The sequence below is a fragment of the Haliotis asinina genome, chromosome 10 (assembly GCF_037392515.1).
Source record: "Haliotis asinina isolate JCU_RB_2024 chromosome 10, JCU_Hal_asi_v2, whole genome shotgun sequence".
Taxonomy (NCBI): domain Eukaryota; kingdom Metazoa; phylum Mollusca; class Gastropoda; order Lepetellida; family Haliotidae; genus Haliotis; species Haliotis asinina.
In genome coordinates, this window is record NC_090289.1 from 5,319,894 (window position 1) to 5,334,981 (window position 15,088).

Consider the following 15,088-nt stretch of genomic DNA (forward strand, 5'->3'; position numbering starts at 1 on the left):
GAAAGCATGTGATAGGGCAAACTAGCCTTTACGAAATAGTTAGGTCCAACTAATTTGGCATCACAGGAGGTCCTACAATGACAATGTACCTCATTTAAGTGAAATTCAGATCCATTTGAATTGTTTATTTCCATCCTTTCCCATCTACTATAACATGATCAATCCTATAGCTCAAAAAGCCATCATCAGCAAAGTCTTATCATACATTATAATTTCCTATCTTGGAATTCATAATGTCTTGAGTATGTATTAACAATTTATAAATTTTAAATTCAATTCTAAATTAAAACAAATTTGTAACATTTGCTGAGTAACCAAGCAAATAACTTAATAAAGTCTAAGTGATACTAAATGGCAATAACTGTCAATACATTCTCTTCATACTAAGATAAGACTTTCGATTTGTCTACAGGTTTGCTTGTCCTCATTTGCTTTCAGACATTCAAGCAATTAACTCCAAACATTTGCCCTACCAATCAACACAGAACAAATCTTCCAGAGTATGGAACTTCATGGGGAAGTTGTCAAAGTTTCTGGCAACTTAGGAAAATGAGACTTAGTGGCATATTTCTATACAAATTTATTCTCATGATGATACCAAACATACAATGATGTTACAATACGACACGGACAGAATATAAAATATGACAACGTCAGTGTGACATGAAATGAAGTTAAAACATAACAGGATCTTTGAAGACGACATCTATGTACAAGAGCTGGTTGGTAGTTTCCTGTGGGCTCGATGGGAAGAATATATCCAATAACCTGCAGTCGTAGGTTAATATCAGCTAGACTCCAACTCCTTCCTTCTATATATCTTCTTAGATTATCTACGTAGATGTGTAAGAGTCCTTTGAAGTCTATTTTAGAGCCCAGGGCACTTACTCAGGTTCATTCATGGCTACCTGTCACCCTAATGCCCTGATAAGGGCATCTAGTTCACTTTGTAGACTGGTTGCTAAGGTAACTGGTAGCTATGGATACTCGATATCTGCCTGTCTGCATTTCTTGTGATATTTTCACTCACTGAGCCTACCTATATATATTTAAGAGAACAAAATACCTAGTTATTAGGGCATAGCAAAAGCATACATTCATGGTAATTGTAGAACAAGTGATTTAAACTAGACACTGTTATTTGATTGATCTTCAAGAAAAGCTACAGAAGTAACTTTGGAATTGATTCTTTTTATAACTCATTTAATTAGATCATCATGAGATTAACATTTCCAAGTACTTACAGAAAATCCATGTTGTCTAAATACTGTTCAGCGCCTGTTGTAGCCACCACCGTAGCCACCACCACCTCCTCCACTCCCGTAAGAGCCTGAAACAGCACCAAAAACGATATCACTTCCATTCTTGGAAAAACAAAAGAATTTCTAAGAAACGATCCACAAAATCCTTTAAACACTATGCGTTTCGAAGTGACTTAAGGTCAAACTAAACTAACCCCCATATGGTCCCGATCCTCTTTGTGAATAGTTTCCACCTTTCATCACGCCACCTCCATACGATGAGCCATAGTTGGAGCCAAAGTTCGAGTTGTCTCCCCATCCATTTCCTCCCTGGTTGCCCCCATAGCCGCCTCCATTGTTGTAATCATTGTAGCCGCCTTGGTTCCAGTTGTCGCTGCCATAACCTCCACCATAGCCTCCACTCTGCTGGTTGTAACCGCCACCATAGCCTCCACCTGAAATGGAAACGTGTCCATGACTAGCATTCTCTAAAAGAAATTGGATCTCATAATTGTTAATGTTTAGTTCCCCTTACAGTTACATTAATGTAGAAAAGAATACCTTGGTTGTAGCCATTTCCATAGTTATCACCATAGCCACCGCCACCACCATAGCCGCCACCTTGTTGGTAGCCACCACGACCTGCAATATATTAAATTGTTTTACATGTATATGTGCCAATAGTATCAACATGTAATTCTGACAAAGGCCAAGGAAAGCAAGTCTGAGAAGGGCACAGTTCTAACATTGTCTTAAAGTTCAGTCAAAACTGTAGAAATCACACTTCGACCTTTCATAAGAAGAGTTTAATGCCAAAATAACAATCTCACCACCACGACCTCCGCGGCCACCTCCACGGGCTCCACCTTGGTTCTCACGAGATGTTGCCTTCTTAACTTCAACTTGACGGCCATTTACTTCATGGTACTTCTTCACTGTAACAAATAGTCTCTTTGATTATCGTAGATAAATTGGGTCTCATATTTCATTAGACAAGAAACTGCTAATGTGCATCTTAATTCTGTTGTATGAAGTATCTGTACAAGCTTTTAATTCTGAAGATGTTTCTCCATTACTTACGGACAGCTTTGTCAACACAGTCATGGTCATCATATGAAATGAAACAGAAGCCCTTTGGTTTTCCTGTTGTCTTGTCCATGATGAAATCAACTGATGTTACTTCACCAAACTCTGAGAAGACATCTTTCAACATTTCCTCTGTGAACTCTTCTTTGATTCCACCTACGAACATCTTCTTGACAGATTGTTGAGAGGAGCCACCCCCATCCTTTGAAAATAATTGAACAAAAATGTTATGAGATACATTCACAACCTGCCATCAATCTACCTCTATGCAGATACACAGAAAATGGGGGAATGGTTTTAAACACTAGCCATAAACAAATCAGAGCATGACTAATCCAGAAAAAAAACAGTTCTTGTTCAGAAAGTAAACTGTTTAAGACATAAGGGCTCAAACATGACAGCAGCTGACAATGCGTAGATCAGTAAAACTGCAACAGAACAACAACATACCTCCCTGGGCATAGCACGCTTTGTTTCCACTTCTCGGTTGTCAATGATATGAGGTCTGTGGTTCTGGGCAGCATCAATTTCAGCAGCTGCCTTGTATGTGATGAAGCCAAATCCCCTCGATCTGTCAGCAAAATATACAAAATCAAAGAAATGGTTGGACATCCGATGTTCATGTTGTCTTGCTTATAAAAAAAAACCTACTACAATTATATAACAATTGTACTTACCGCTTTGTAGTTGGGTCCTTCATTACAACACAGTCTACAACTTCGCCCCATTCTTCAAAATGTGCCTTCAAACTTTCGTCCGTTGTCTCGTAACTGAGGCCACCAATGAAGAGCTTTCTGAACTGCTCATCTTCAGGGTCGGTTGGGTGCTCGCGGGGGTTTCTCCTCCCACCACCACGGCCGCCGCCTCCCCCATAGCCACCGCCGCCGCCGTATCCGCCGCCACCACCACCGAAACCTCCTCCCCCATAGCCTCCGCCGCCACGGCCTCTTCCTCCTCCCCGACCTCTACCTCCAAACTTTAACAAAGAAAAACATTTTGATAAAAAGCAAAATGTACACACAATCAAATGGCGAGTTCAAAACTAAGAATGAAATGGTGATAGTGAGAAGTGAGGACACAAGCTGCAACAAGGAAGAACCAAAGTATCAACGCAACGCGCACATGCGCCCTTTGTTCTTGATCACGTGTTCTTACTAATTTCCACTTGCAAATGTGCGTACAACTTAACATTACACAAACAGCGTATCTGTAAAAGATATACGTACAATACTAAATAAGTGCACAACAAATTAAGGGTTGGGAGACATTAATTTTTTACCAACAGCGCAAAATCTAATGTAGGTCATGAAAGGAAGCCATTTTGCTTGCGCTTTCCTGCGAACAAAGGCCGGAAAGCGGGTCCGGGTAAAAACGCAAATTAACCTTGCATTCTTCATGTAAAAGGCACAAAATGTTAATAAAAGTGGTCACTAAAGCTCAAAGATACTTACACCGCCAGACATTTTCCACAGATGCTTGTTACAAACGAGTTTTTTCAGCTCAGAGAACCGCTCTTACTGCTCCCTACACGTGCCCGGTTTGAAATGGCAGAGGAGTGGTCACGTGATCGATGATGTCATCTAGAATCAACATAAATTGGCTTTTTTCCACCGAGTGTTTCTTAGCAAATACCAGACCTTTCATTATACTTATATCACATATTTCTTACATCTCTGGACATAAATTACAGGTTATTTCCAGAAATGAAACTTTAGTTCATATCACGAAAAAAGCCGAGGTGTTTTCCCGCGTAAAACATCGCCAAAATTTCCCGGATGTGTGTCTCGCGCTTGCGCAGATAGTTAAAGGAAATCGCGGCATTTCAGCTTTGAGGGAAAGTAACGTCTCAAGCATGTAAGTTTGAAGTCAATTGAAGGAGAACTAGATTGAGCCTAATTTCTGGAATGAAAATAATTCAATTCCAAGAATTCATTCTCTCAGATTTTGATTTTTTTAAACATACTTTTAAGGCATAGGTACTGAATTTGCATGCTTTTTGTGTTACATCTCGCACAAAATGGCGCCTCACGTTGTCAACAAAATAGCCGGTTTTCAGCAGTATTGAATGAAAACGTTTCGAATCAAAAGGAAATCAGGGAAGTTCACAAATAGTGTCTGTATGTTAGCCGTAATTTCAATTATGTGCATCGGTGGTATTCTTGAGATGTTCCTTACCCAATACAAGAGTTCATAATTTTGTGACGAGTGTTTGACAATGAAGGATCATTACATGAAAGTAGCCAGCATACAACTGTTAACCGGCCATAACTCTGTCTGTCTTAAATGAAGTAATTTTAATATAGTCAATTATTAATAGATATCGATTTTGTATGGACTAGTGAACCATTCATAAGTGATAAAACAATGAAACAAACAGAAGCCGACTTACTGACAGCTTCAAAACACATGACATTTACGTTTTCTCAACTCAAAGGTTGGTTCAATTGTAATAACTTACAACATAGCTAAGTATACTATGCAGCCATGCAAAGATGTTATAGATTGTTTCATTTCAGCGACATTAAAGTAGTGTCGTTTGTTATTTTGAAACGTTATCAAAGAACTCTATATGAAATAGTTCCAATGTTTTGTGATCTGGAAGTCACTAACAGGTCTAACAAGTGTTATTTAAGTTGCCTCACCACAGTTCAGACTATGAACAATCTGTAGGACTTGAATTAACTTATTTCTGGAACATGTAATCAACAACACTGCCACAAGCAGAGGCTGAAGATTCTTTAGCTTATAAGTTCATTGTACAGTGTTTGCAGCTAAGGGGAGTTGAGAGCATTTGGTCTCATGAAGTGCAATCTGATTTGAACCTTCACTAGTTTTACAACCCTGACACTCTTTCAGTTGGAATAGTGATGAATACAGAGCTCATATTTAGATTTTCTTTCATTTTTTTGGTCATGTTTTCTTTATTCTTATTACCATATTGACTGTTGAATAATCTGCTTGTTACTGATATTTCTCTTCCAAACCAGAACAACAACTGAGACCAGAATCCTTTCAACACTCCAGTAACCAAGAAACATCAATATGGCAGGTGAATGATGATAATCAGGCAGACATGGGTCTTTCAGTTCCATGTTTGTTATATTTAATAAGGCCATCAAATATCTGAACAAGATATGGAGTAATTAATTTATGAGAAGTGTGTTTCTAACTAAAATTATATAAGAGTCATCTAAGGATTCCAAAATATCTTTGTCTAAATTTGAAAATGCTACAAATTGCGTGTTTAAAACACTGCATTGGTGGTGGTATTGTTATAAGGAACAATCACAGCAAATACCAAACACATTATTTAAGTTGGAGGAATTATCTCCCTTGAAGAAGCAGGGTTATGTTACTGGATCTTTTTGACACTAGCGTAAAGCCTCCATTATTTATCAAGTATCGGTTGAAATTCTTGCCATTTATGACATGCAGTGCAGTGTTCACGAATAGTGTCTGACCCTCTGACAAATCTGGCAGATTCGCCAGTGGTCAGATAGAAATCACCAAACTGCCAGCCCCAGTCTGACTGAATATTTCACAATGTCTTTGTGTGAAGTTATTTGCAGCATCTGACACTTGTTTGCTGTTCTGAAATGTTATGTTTGTTATCATATAATGTTAATAATTTCAATGCCAATTATAAGAAATGTTAAATCTGAAATGTTTCTTTAACTTTATTCTTTGGGTCCTGTGACTTTTCAGTTGGTCAGACAGACATCTGAAACTTACAGGACCCAATGTCCTGTTACTTTGAAACACCATTGTGAACACTGGCAGTGCAATTTTCAGTCTTAATAATAAAAGAGGTAATTTACATAGTGAACAAAACTAAAGGGGTAGCGGGGATTTGAACAAACCATATGCCCATTGCTCGAGGTTCTGGAAACCTTTACTAACCCCATATCTTTGGAAGGATGCAATTGTTCAATACAAACCATATAGAGAAACAAGAAAATACGCTTCACCTCTTCTGGTAGTCTAAGAACAGCCAGTATTCTAGTACATTGTATTGCTACTATGCAGTCTTCATAATTATTTAAATGTGTTGTAGTGTTAACTTTTTTAGACCCCCCATCAAAGCTTCATTAGGAATTTAAAGAAATGTCTGGCAAATCGTGCTTCGTGTCAAGCAGCGATGTAAGAACAGGTGTTATAAACATTTGGACCTAATGACGTTATGTTAGTATCATCAGCGATAGTGATATTGACTTGCAGAACAAGTTTCTTATCCTTATATTTCTTTATATGTTAAACTTTGAGGAAAAAATGTTAGATACATGCCATTTCCTCCCCAGTTGTAGTGTTAGGTAGAGATGAGCAATAACGAAGTAATATCAGTAAGGATACATGGTATCCAGGTAGAGTTAGGCATGAGATTGTTGTGAAAACTTGTTTGACTGTTGCTTGGATTTAAACATGGCTTGAGAGAATTATTTACACACTTCTTAGAGTTCTCAAAAATTAATAAGAAATTTACAAAGATGTAAACTGGCATCATTGTTACCTCTATAGAAATTCATATTTAGCATATTGAAATGTGTTCCTGCATGAGCTTGGAAATATTCAGTCATTACATAGTATTTTGGCTGATTTGGGAAGTCAAAATTTGTTTTCCTTTGTTTTTGAGATATGCCTTTAACATGAAAGCAACTGCTGAAACAAGGATGTTGGTAACAGTATCTAATTCCTATCCAGGTAAAAATGCTCTATACTGAACATTGACTTGTTAGCATAACATATACAATCCACTACATGAACGGTGCCTTATCAAGTTTTTTTTTTGTAGAATAGCTCGTCTTTTCTATGTACCCCAGCATTTGTGTAGTATCAATCTGAACTTGAATCCAACACTTGTTGGTCATAAGAGGCAAATTGATGTGATTGACAATATAAATGTGGATAGTCATTGATTTCTATATTTGAGTGTCCCTTTTACTCCTAATTTTCAGGAGTCCTGGACAACAAAATTGAGGTCCCAGACTTTTAAGTATTATATTGAGACAATGTTGTAACAGTATTGTAATTCACTTATTGTTGTTGTATTTGTATTCTGATCATCACATTGTAATAGCAATTTTAAAAAGTCAAATGGCGTCATAACCCAGCTAGTAGCAGATTCGGTTATTACTTGAAAGAATTATTTTTTTTAAAAACATATTGACTTTTTCTGCATCCTAAAGAATATTGTTGCATCCATTGTTAATTTTTATAGGATGCAGGAGTTCACATCACGTAAATCCTTGGATAGTTGTTAAAAATGTAAATCACTAGACTTCCTTGTTCTGACTTGATCTACATGTCACTCACATGTATACTACTCATCAAAAGGTTTACACTTGCTTACATAACACTGTTATGTATGTATATATGGTTACAAGTAGGGTAAATTTCTGCATTAGCTTGGGAGAAACAGTTGCAAACATCAAGATTAATTATAAGAGAATCTTGCCTCAGTTTAGTGAAGAGCATATGCAAATGTTGTGCATGTGACCAGCTACGTTCTAAAGTTTTGATAAAAATTCACCAATTTTTCTCTTAGTTACATCATTTATTGAACGCATCTTTTCAATGATACAAATTTATTTTACAATACATCAGTTCGTGTATAAACAGTATGTAAACTTCAAACACTGTGGATTATTTTGCAAATCTGTTTCAGACCAGTTGCTTGAAGTAAATAGTTACATTTACAAGAGAAAGTCTAATTTCTTACTTGGCAGGGTTGCTAGATTATTGCTGGATGCAGTAGCACTCAGCCCATTAATAAGAAGCTGATTATCAAGTGGTAACAATGTGAAACCTAATTTCCAGTCAGATAACAGGAAATTTTGTCAGTGAGAGCACCTAACAATGTGAAAGTGAAAAAAGCAGGGCAGTGTGGTGACCTAGTGTTGGAAGTGTTTGTTATGCCAAGGGCCTGGTTTCGACTCCCCACATGGATACAATGTGTGAAGCCCCTGCTGAGATATTGCTGTAATGTTGCTATAAGCGGCATAAAATCATTATTCAATAATAAATTGTGTTGATGTAGATTTCTGGAGATAACTTGCAAATCGTTGTACCCAGCTGTGTTGTTACACTCTGATTTGTCTGGACCAGGCTGCCTTTATGTAGCTGGATTCTAGCTATAGCTTACTATCTTAAACAGCTAAATCATCTCCTTTCTTTATGTTTATTGTATTCATGTTCATGTCCATGTCAGCCCTGTTTTACATACATTTTCAAAACACCATACAGGTGATAAACATTAAAAAAAACATCAGACTGTGTAGAGCATTGCTTGTTGCTCAAATGTTGCCATTAGTTTGTCAGAGTTTGATACCATACAGGCTGTCAAGATAAGTCGATTTTCTGAAGTAAATATTATAAATCACTGAAGTCAATCTCATCTCAATTATCTACCACCTGGAGAGCTTTCTTCAGCAAGCCATTCTTCTTGAAATTTGCAAGTAATCTAATCAGGAATTTAGAAAGACCTCACTTGGATTACCTCAAATCTAAAGGGGAAGTGGGGGTAGCTCAAGTAGTCATGCCAGTGACCCAAGTTGGATCCTCACATGGGTACACCGTGTGAAGCCCTTTTCTGGTGCCCACCACGATGATATTGCTGGAATAATACTAAATGCGACATGAAACCAAACTCATTTAACTCCAAAGTTGGATCAGCTGTCTGAAAGAATAGTAATATTCCACTTGGTTAACAGAGTTTGTTGTATGGATGTTGCAGCACCATTAACAGCAATGAGTAAGAAAACAAAGAAGGATGTTGGAGAAGACGGTATTGATGCTGAGGAGGAAGAGGAGGAGGAGTACACTGTGGAGAAGGTTGTGGATGGGAGAATGAGGAACGGAAAGAAGGAATACCTTCTCAAGTGGAAGGGGTATCCGGAGTAAGTACTCTGCTGCAATCAGCTAGCATTACATATATGTCTTTGTTGTAATTAATTAGATATTTAGAAGATAGGCTTAGAATTTGGCTTAAGCAACCCTGGCTTATCATAACAGACAGTTATGATTGTCAGACATGTTGATTTAATAGATGGTTTTGTACCGAACCTGAGTAGATTGTAGTTCAGGATGTCAATCACTAGGTTTCATTCCCTACATGGCTACGATGTGTTAAGCCCAATTCTGGTGTTCACTTCCTTTCTCTATTCTCTCCCTCCTCTTTCTCCCCACCCCTCCCCCTTTTTACTTTCCTTGCTCGCTCTGTTATTGCTGGAATAATACTAAACTAACTTCATGCCAACATTCACTCATTTTCTCTCCAGTGTGCCATTGATTTTATGGAGTGTACCCATTTCAGCTCTGAAAATACATGGGAACCTGAAGAAAACCTAGATTGTCCTGACCTGATAGCGGACTATGAAGACAAGAGGAAAAAGAAAGAACAAGAAAAGAAAAGGAAACAAGCCAATGGAATGGATGACGGTTCATCTAAGAAGAAGAAGAAAGTAGCTGAAGTAAAAACGGCTCCCGTATGTTTTGTTAAAGTGCTATAATGGTGTTATGATAATAATAATAATACATTTACATGACATATAATATCCAACATATGCCCCTTAATGGTGCTATAAATACATGAGAAAGGAGGATATCTACTGAATAAAAACTTTCTAATTTGGAAGCTATCCAACTCTGTAATGTAAAGGTCAGATGCAACATAAAACACAACTTTTCAGATTCTGATATCTTTCAGAATGGACTCAGAGAAATGAGTCACCCAAAATGCAAATTCAACTCATAAAGTTGGAAAATAACACAAGAAAAATCCGCTTAATCAAAGTTGAAACCATTCACTAATTTTCCCTCAGCTCTTGGTGGGGGCGGGGACAGTGGTATCAACAGCTGTGCTGCACTGCGTTCATAGCATACATAGTGATTATGTTTGTGTGGCTTGAACGGGGAAGGCGAGTCATACAAACACAATAAGTGAGGCTTGGAAGGATTATTGCTATGGTCGAATTAGAAGAACAAGGTGTTTCTTGAGGTTACAAACATCTTGGGTCAGCAGTAATAAATATACACTACTCCCATATATGCAGATATGCAAACCAAATTTTCAAGAAAGTGTAGTATTGGAAATACGAATTTCATTTGCTCAGCTTGAAAACTAAAATGTTTTGATACACGTTTATGGAAACATAGAAAATGTTGATTGTGACAAGCTGTCTCTGTAACTGACAAAACTTGACACCTATGTGTCTGCCTGCTAATGACACAATGCAGTATGACTGACCTCGTGCAATTTCATCCATGTCAAACATGGTTTGGGGGTTGGTGTTTTCATCATTTGTGGATGTGACCTTTAACCTTTAAGCTGCCAGATTTTGCCCTGATTACCCGCACAGTAGCTAAATTTGGAATCTTGAATAAGTCCCTGATATCTTATGACAAAGACCCTCAATTGCCACAGAGATGCATTAAGTATAATCCTTGTTTCTTGCAGGAAGATGACAATAAACCTCGAGGCTTCGACCGTGGGTTACAGCCAGAGAGAATTATAGGAGCAACCGACAGTAGTGGGGAGCTTATGTTCCTAATGAAATGGTAAGCGTATGATAACTATGGAATACTAAGTGATGTAGGTTCGAATGCAAGTGGTTGATCAGTCTTGCAAGAGGTCTTTGGTGCCTGCTTACTACCTCCCACCCAAGCAGTTTCCATGTACGAGGTAGATCTGAGGTGGAAGTACCCAGTGGTAATATGGTTTCATTTGAATAGGACCTGTAGTCCACTGGGTCAAATGACTGTTTAAAAACTTTGTCACACGTAAAATGTCCCATCTTTGACCACACATAATTTTCTGTGTATGAATAGATAAGGTGGTCAGGCTCTACAGACTGTATGTCTTTAGTGAATGCATTTTAGTTCAGGCACAGTATTGTCTTATCTAAATTTGATTACTTGCATGTCACTCTCATAGCCAGGCGCCAGCAACGTTTCTGTGATCTCCAGTTCTGGACAAAGAGTCTGAATTTTACTCCCTAAAGATTTGTAAAGTTGATTTGATAAAAGTTGTGATGTTACTACAGTGGCTTTGGATTGAGTATAGGTACCATCAACCAATGCTCATTGTTAAGGTCAACTAAATGAATCTGGCATCTGACTGTTAATTTTATTAATTGTCATTGCACAAAGGTGGTATTGATGTCAGTGTCTTTGGGTTCTTTTACAGGAAAGACAGTGATGAGGCAGATTTAGTTCCTGCGAGGCAGGCAAACGTGAAGTGTCCACAGATAGTTATTGCTTTTTACGAGGAGCGTCTCACTTGGCATACACATAATGACAACGATGATGACGAGAAAGGAAAAGATGAAAACAAGTCTTAAAACGACAGTTGAAGACAGTCATTGTTTTATCAAACTCATTGTGTATAAACATCGTTTCCATGGATACTAAACATCACCATGGGGAAAGAGGGAATGTATTTTATCATGGATCTGTTTGCCCCATCAGCTGTCGTCATTATTAACGTGGACGATATTTTCACGGATCGTGACAAAAGGTGAAACCTGCAGTGTGGGAGTAAGCTCCTAATCCAGGGAAGTCAAGATGGATTCTCTCAGTATTTCTGTGGATCTTAGCATCATTTGTCACAACCAAAGAAATCAAACTGTCAAAGTAGTTTTCTATTAGCACATTGTGGACAGTCATGAAAACAACTTAGGGCATTCAAGATGGAAATTGTTGGCTTTGACGGTTATAATTGTATTTTTTTAATTTTGACCAATCTGGTAGCATTTTGTCCCGTACAGTGTTTTAATGGTGTTCAAAACGTTTTCCTTTTCTTTTCTTTTTTTTTTTTCTTTTCTTTTTTTTTTTCCGTGACATTGTCAAGCTGGGAGAATGTTTTAAATTCTTATGACAAATGAACCCACCAGTACTGTGAAGAACTCAAATCATGTCATAGAATGCTGGTTTGTTTATACATCATTCAGATTGTAAAGAAAGTGCTAATATGTATCACATGTTCCATCATTCATTGAAATCGGTAACCTGTTTCAACTTTCTGCAGATATCTTGTGAGAAGGTCAGGCGTTCATGGCAGCTGAGATGCTGCAGTTCAAGTGTACTCTAAGTTACTGACCAATTTAAGTTTGATTCTCTTGTATGGATCCTGTTGTCCTGATTATGTTTTGCGGCAATGTTTAAGTGGTAAGGAGTATTAGTTGATATCCTGAAAACATTAATCATACAGTATTCAAGTATTTGGAGACGTAATATTAGACCACGCTGTCAGTTCTATTGTTGATATGAATTGGTTTTCAAGTCTATTCCAGATTGTCTTTTCTTTCTTATCGCTACCATTCATGTAAGCTTCACAATTATGAGTTCTTGTATTTGAGTTTGTCAGTATATCTTGTTTTTTATCATGTAAAATGTCACATACCTTTCACGTTGTCAAAGACTTGTATGTCTCAATCATCTCTGCAGGCATTTGGTACCCTTGGTGATCTTGAAGTTCTTCCCAGATGGCAAAACCGCCTGGGTCTTATGATTTTATCACTGGTCAATTACAGTTGGCCGAACTTGATTGACTTAGATGAACCATTTTGGAGAAGCAGGTTGGACTCAATTAGCATGCATGGTGTATAGAAACTAGAACAACTTCATTGGGATGTTAATAGTGCATCAGGTGTTTGGACTTGGTTAATACAAAAGTTAAAGACAACTCTTGACACACCGAATCTGTTGACATACCAGTAGCATCCATTCATGTGGTGCATTATTTACATTCCAGATCAGATCATAAATTTTAAACTAAAGTGTAGCCTGTTTGTGTACCTGGCCCTCACCATCTTTGTACATTTTTTAGAATGGAAATTTGAAAAACAATAAGCTTCTGAATAAATATGAAATATGAATTATTGTGTCTGTTTTCTAAGAGTGAGGAATTCTCAAAACAGGCTGTGAAAGCAAGCACCTGCAGCTTCAAAATGTTTAAATTGTAAGTTTAAATATCTGCCAACTGAAGAAAGAAGCAATGGGGCTATTATTACACGAATTCTTAACCATTTGGCTCATTGACAACATAGGTTACAGAAACCTTTTGAATAATGTGAATGTATGGTTGTGTTCAGATAGGTGTTTGTGATTAATAACACATTATTTAATGTGTCCCTTTCACTACACAGCTGACTTACAGGTTTCCACTGTTCATTGGAATAATAAATGGAGGTGTCGATTTCTCAAACTAAACTAGCATTTACATTGTGGATATGTGAATAAATGCCAAAGTGACAATTACTTTGTTTTATGGTATGTCATATCAGCTGATCCTATACTGATGGAAGAGGGAGGACATCAGTTTGTCCCTCTATGAGTCTCATTACTGACTCATAATGGAAAGCCTTCCTCTATGGCCACATAGCATGACCCATGTTAGTGTTGCGAAACTTGGGGTGCAATCTGGAATGTTTGCAGGTTATCTCCAGAAATTCAAGAAAGCTGTATAATGGTCCAGCTTGCCATTGTCCTCTGTAGTTATCTTAACGTACAAAATGGTAACAGATTTGTAGCTCCACAAAATAAGTTTTTATTATATACATTTGATCTAACAGACAAACACATTCGTAGCGGTATTGCTGCAGTTGAGTGAGTGAGTTTAGTTTTACGCTGCTCTCAGCAATTTGGCAGTGGACTGTTGAGTCATGTTTGGACCAGAAAATCCTGCAATCAAAAGCATGATCATCAATCTGCAAAATTGTCAACCACGTCAGTCAGCATATTCACTGCGGTCTGACGGCGGCTAGGAAGATCAAACATTGACAGGCAGAAAGATATAAACTCCAGTGAATGAATGTGCATGTGTCCATGTCGAACATGGCAACTAGCCTTTATATGTACTTTAAGTCATTTCCCGAAAGTGCGAGCACCTACGGTCATTGCCAACATCGTAGAACGCCCCAGAATAACCTCCTGGAAGTAAACAAATAGGAAGTCAAGGGCAGATAATTCCCAGACAAGCCAAAATCATCAAAATGTTGACCATCTTTAAAACGAAATGAGATCCATCATAATTATTATTCAAAACACTAAGCGTTGTGACCCAATAATAATTATTACTGAATTAATAACAAAATAAACAGAAAATACACACTCGTATCACTCTCCCCCTTGAGGAAAAGAAAGTTTCGCAGAAACTTTCTTTTACAATCATAGCAATAATAACATAATAACATGACATGTAACACTATGAGTAATATGAGAAACTTCTTCCAGAATTACTATGACAAAATGCAGATACATGCATACATTCAGCATCAGCAAGTCATTGTACACTTATAACCTGGAAAGTGCATCAGCACAAACATTGTCTTTGCCTTTCGTTTGATCACAAGATTGAACCCTTGTAAGGTCAAATTCCACCTCATAAACTTCAATTGGCAAAGTGGTGGTACCAAGGTATACTTCAAAATGCTGTAAAGGTAACAAAAAAACTAATGTCTCTTTCTCAATGGTTGAATAATTTCTTTGGTGCTTGTCAAATTTCTTGGAAAAATATCAAACTGGATGTTCAATTCCTGAATCATCCTCTCGAATCAGGACAGCATCTGCACCAACATCAATTGCATCAATTTTCAACTTTAATGCTTTCTCAAAATTTGGTGCCTGCAATACTGGAGAATTCATGAGTATGGCTTTGACTTTTTCAAGTGCTGTCTGACAATTGCTATCCTACTGGAATTTTACCTTTTCCCCAAGAGGTTGGTAAGTGGAGATAAAACATCTGAGAAGTTTTGACAAAACTTTCT

At 37.5% G+C, this 15,088-nt stretch overlaps 2 protein-coding genes across 7 annotated transcripts; one reads left to right on the forward strand and one right to left on the reverse strand.

Moving 5' to 3' along the window:
- Positions 1 to 563: 563 nt before the first annotated feature.
- On the reverse strand, positions 564 to 4,170 carry LOC137298459 (heterogeneous nuclear ribonucleoprotein A1-like). Of its 3 annotated transcripts, none has more exons than XM_067830728.1 (9): positions 3,779 to 4,170; positions 3,005 to 3,303; positions 2,778 to 2,898; positions 2,322 to 2,529; positions 2,072 to 2,176; positions 1,803 to 1,883; positions 1,457 to 1,696; positions 1,245 to 1,330; positions 564 to 1,039 (listed from the first exon to the last, which is right to left on the reverse strand). In XM_067830728.1, exons 1-8 carry the CDS (start codon positions 3,788 to 3,790, stop codon positions 1,272 to 1,274), a joined length of 1,125 nt encoding a protein of 374 aa, XP_067686829.1. In that variant the 5' UTR covers positions 3,791 to 4,170; the 3' UTR covers positions 564 to 1,039; positions 1,245 to 1,271. The 3 variants fall into 3 exon arrangements, with proteins under 3 accessions (XP_067686829.1, XP_067686831.1, XP_067686830.1); XM_067830730.1 differs by having other exon boundaries at positions 1,496 to 1,696; positions 3,779 to 4,097; XM_067830729.1 differs by having other exon boundaries at positions 2,081 to 2,176; positions 3,779 to 3,888.
- On the forward strand, positions 4,080 to 13,577 carry LOC137298460 (chromobox protein homolog 1-like). 4 transcript variants are annotated; one of them, XM_067830731.1, is made up of 6 exons: positions 4,092 to 4,181; positions 5,315 to 5,376; positions 9,058 to 9,220; positions 9,637 to 9,808; positions 10,780 to 10,880; positions 11,509 to 13,577. In XM_067830731.1, the coding sequence occupies exons 2-6, from the start codon at positions 5,370 to 5,372 to the stop codon at positions 11,660 to 11,662; spliced, it is 597 nt and encodes a 198-aa protein (XP_067686832.1). In that variant the 5' UTR covers positions 4,092 to 4,181; positions 5,315 to 5,369; the 3' UTR covers positions 11,663 to 13,577. The 4 variants fall into 4 exon arrangements, with proteins under 4 accessions (XP_067686834.1, XP_067686832.1, XP_067686833.1 ...); XM_067830732.1 differs by having other exon boundaries at positions 4,104 to 4,181; positions 9,637 to 9,793; XM_067830733.1 differs by lacking the exon at positions 5,315 to 5,376 and having other exon boundaries at positions 4,080 to 4,181.
- The last annotated feature ends 1,511 nt before the right edge of the window (positions 13,578 to 15,088 follow it).

Bases quoted from the DNA above. Each gene is read 5' to 3' on its own strand.
- LOC137298460 (XM_067830731.1), top strand. The intron at 9,221-9,636 runs GTAAGTACTCTG...TACCCATTTCAG, and splicing joins AAGTGGAAGGGGTATCCGGA to CTCTGAAAATACATGGGAAC. The intron at 10,881-11,508 runs GTAAGCGTATGA...GTTCTTTTACAG, and splicing joins CTTATGTTCCTAATGAAATG to GAAAGACAGTGATGAGGCAG.
- LOC137298459 (XM_067830728.1), bottom strand. The intron at 2,177-2,321 runs GTAAGTAATGGA...TATTTGTTACAG, and splicing joins CTGTGTTGACAAAGCTGTCC to TGAAGAAGTACCATGAAGTA. The intron at 1,697-1,802 runs GTATTCTTTTCT...TTTCCATTTCAG, and splicing joins TGGAAATGGCTACAACCAAG to GTGGAGGCTATGGTGGCGGT.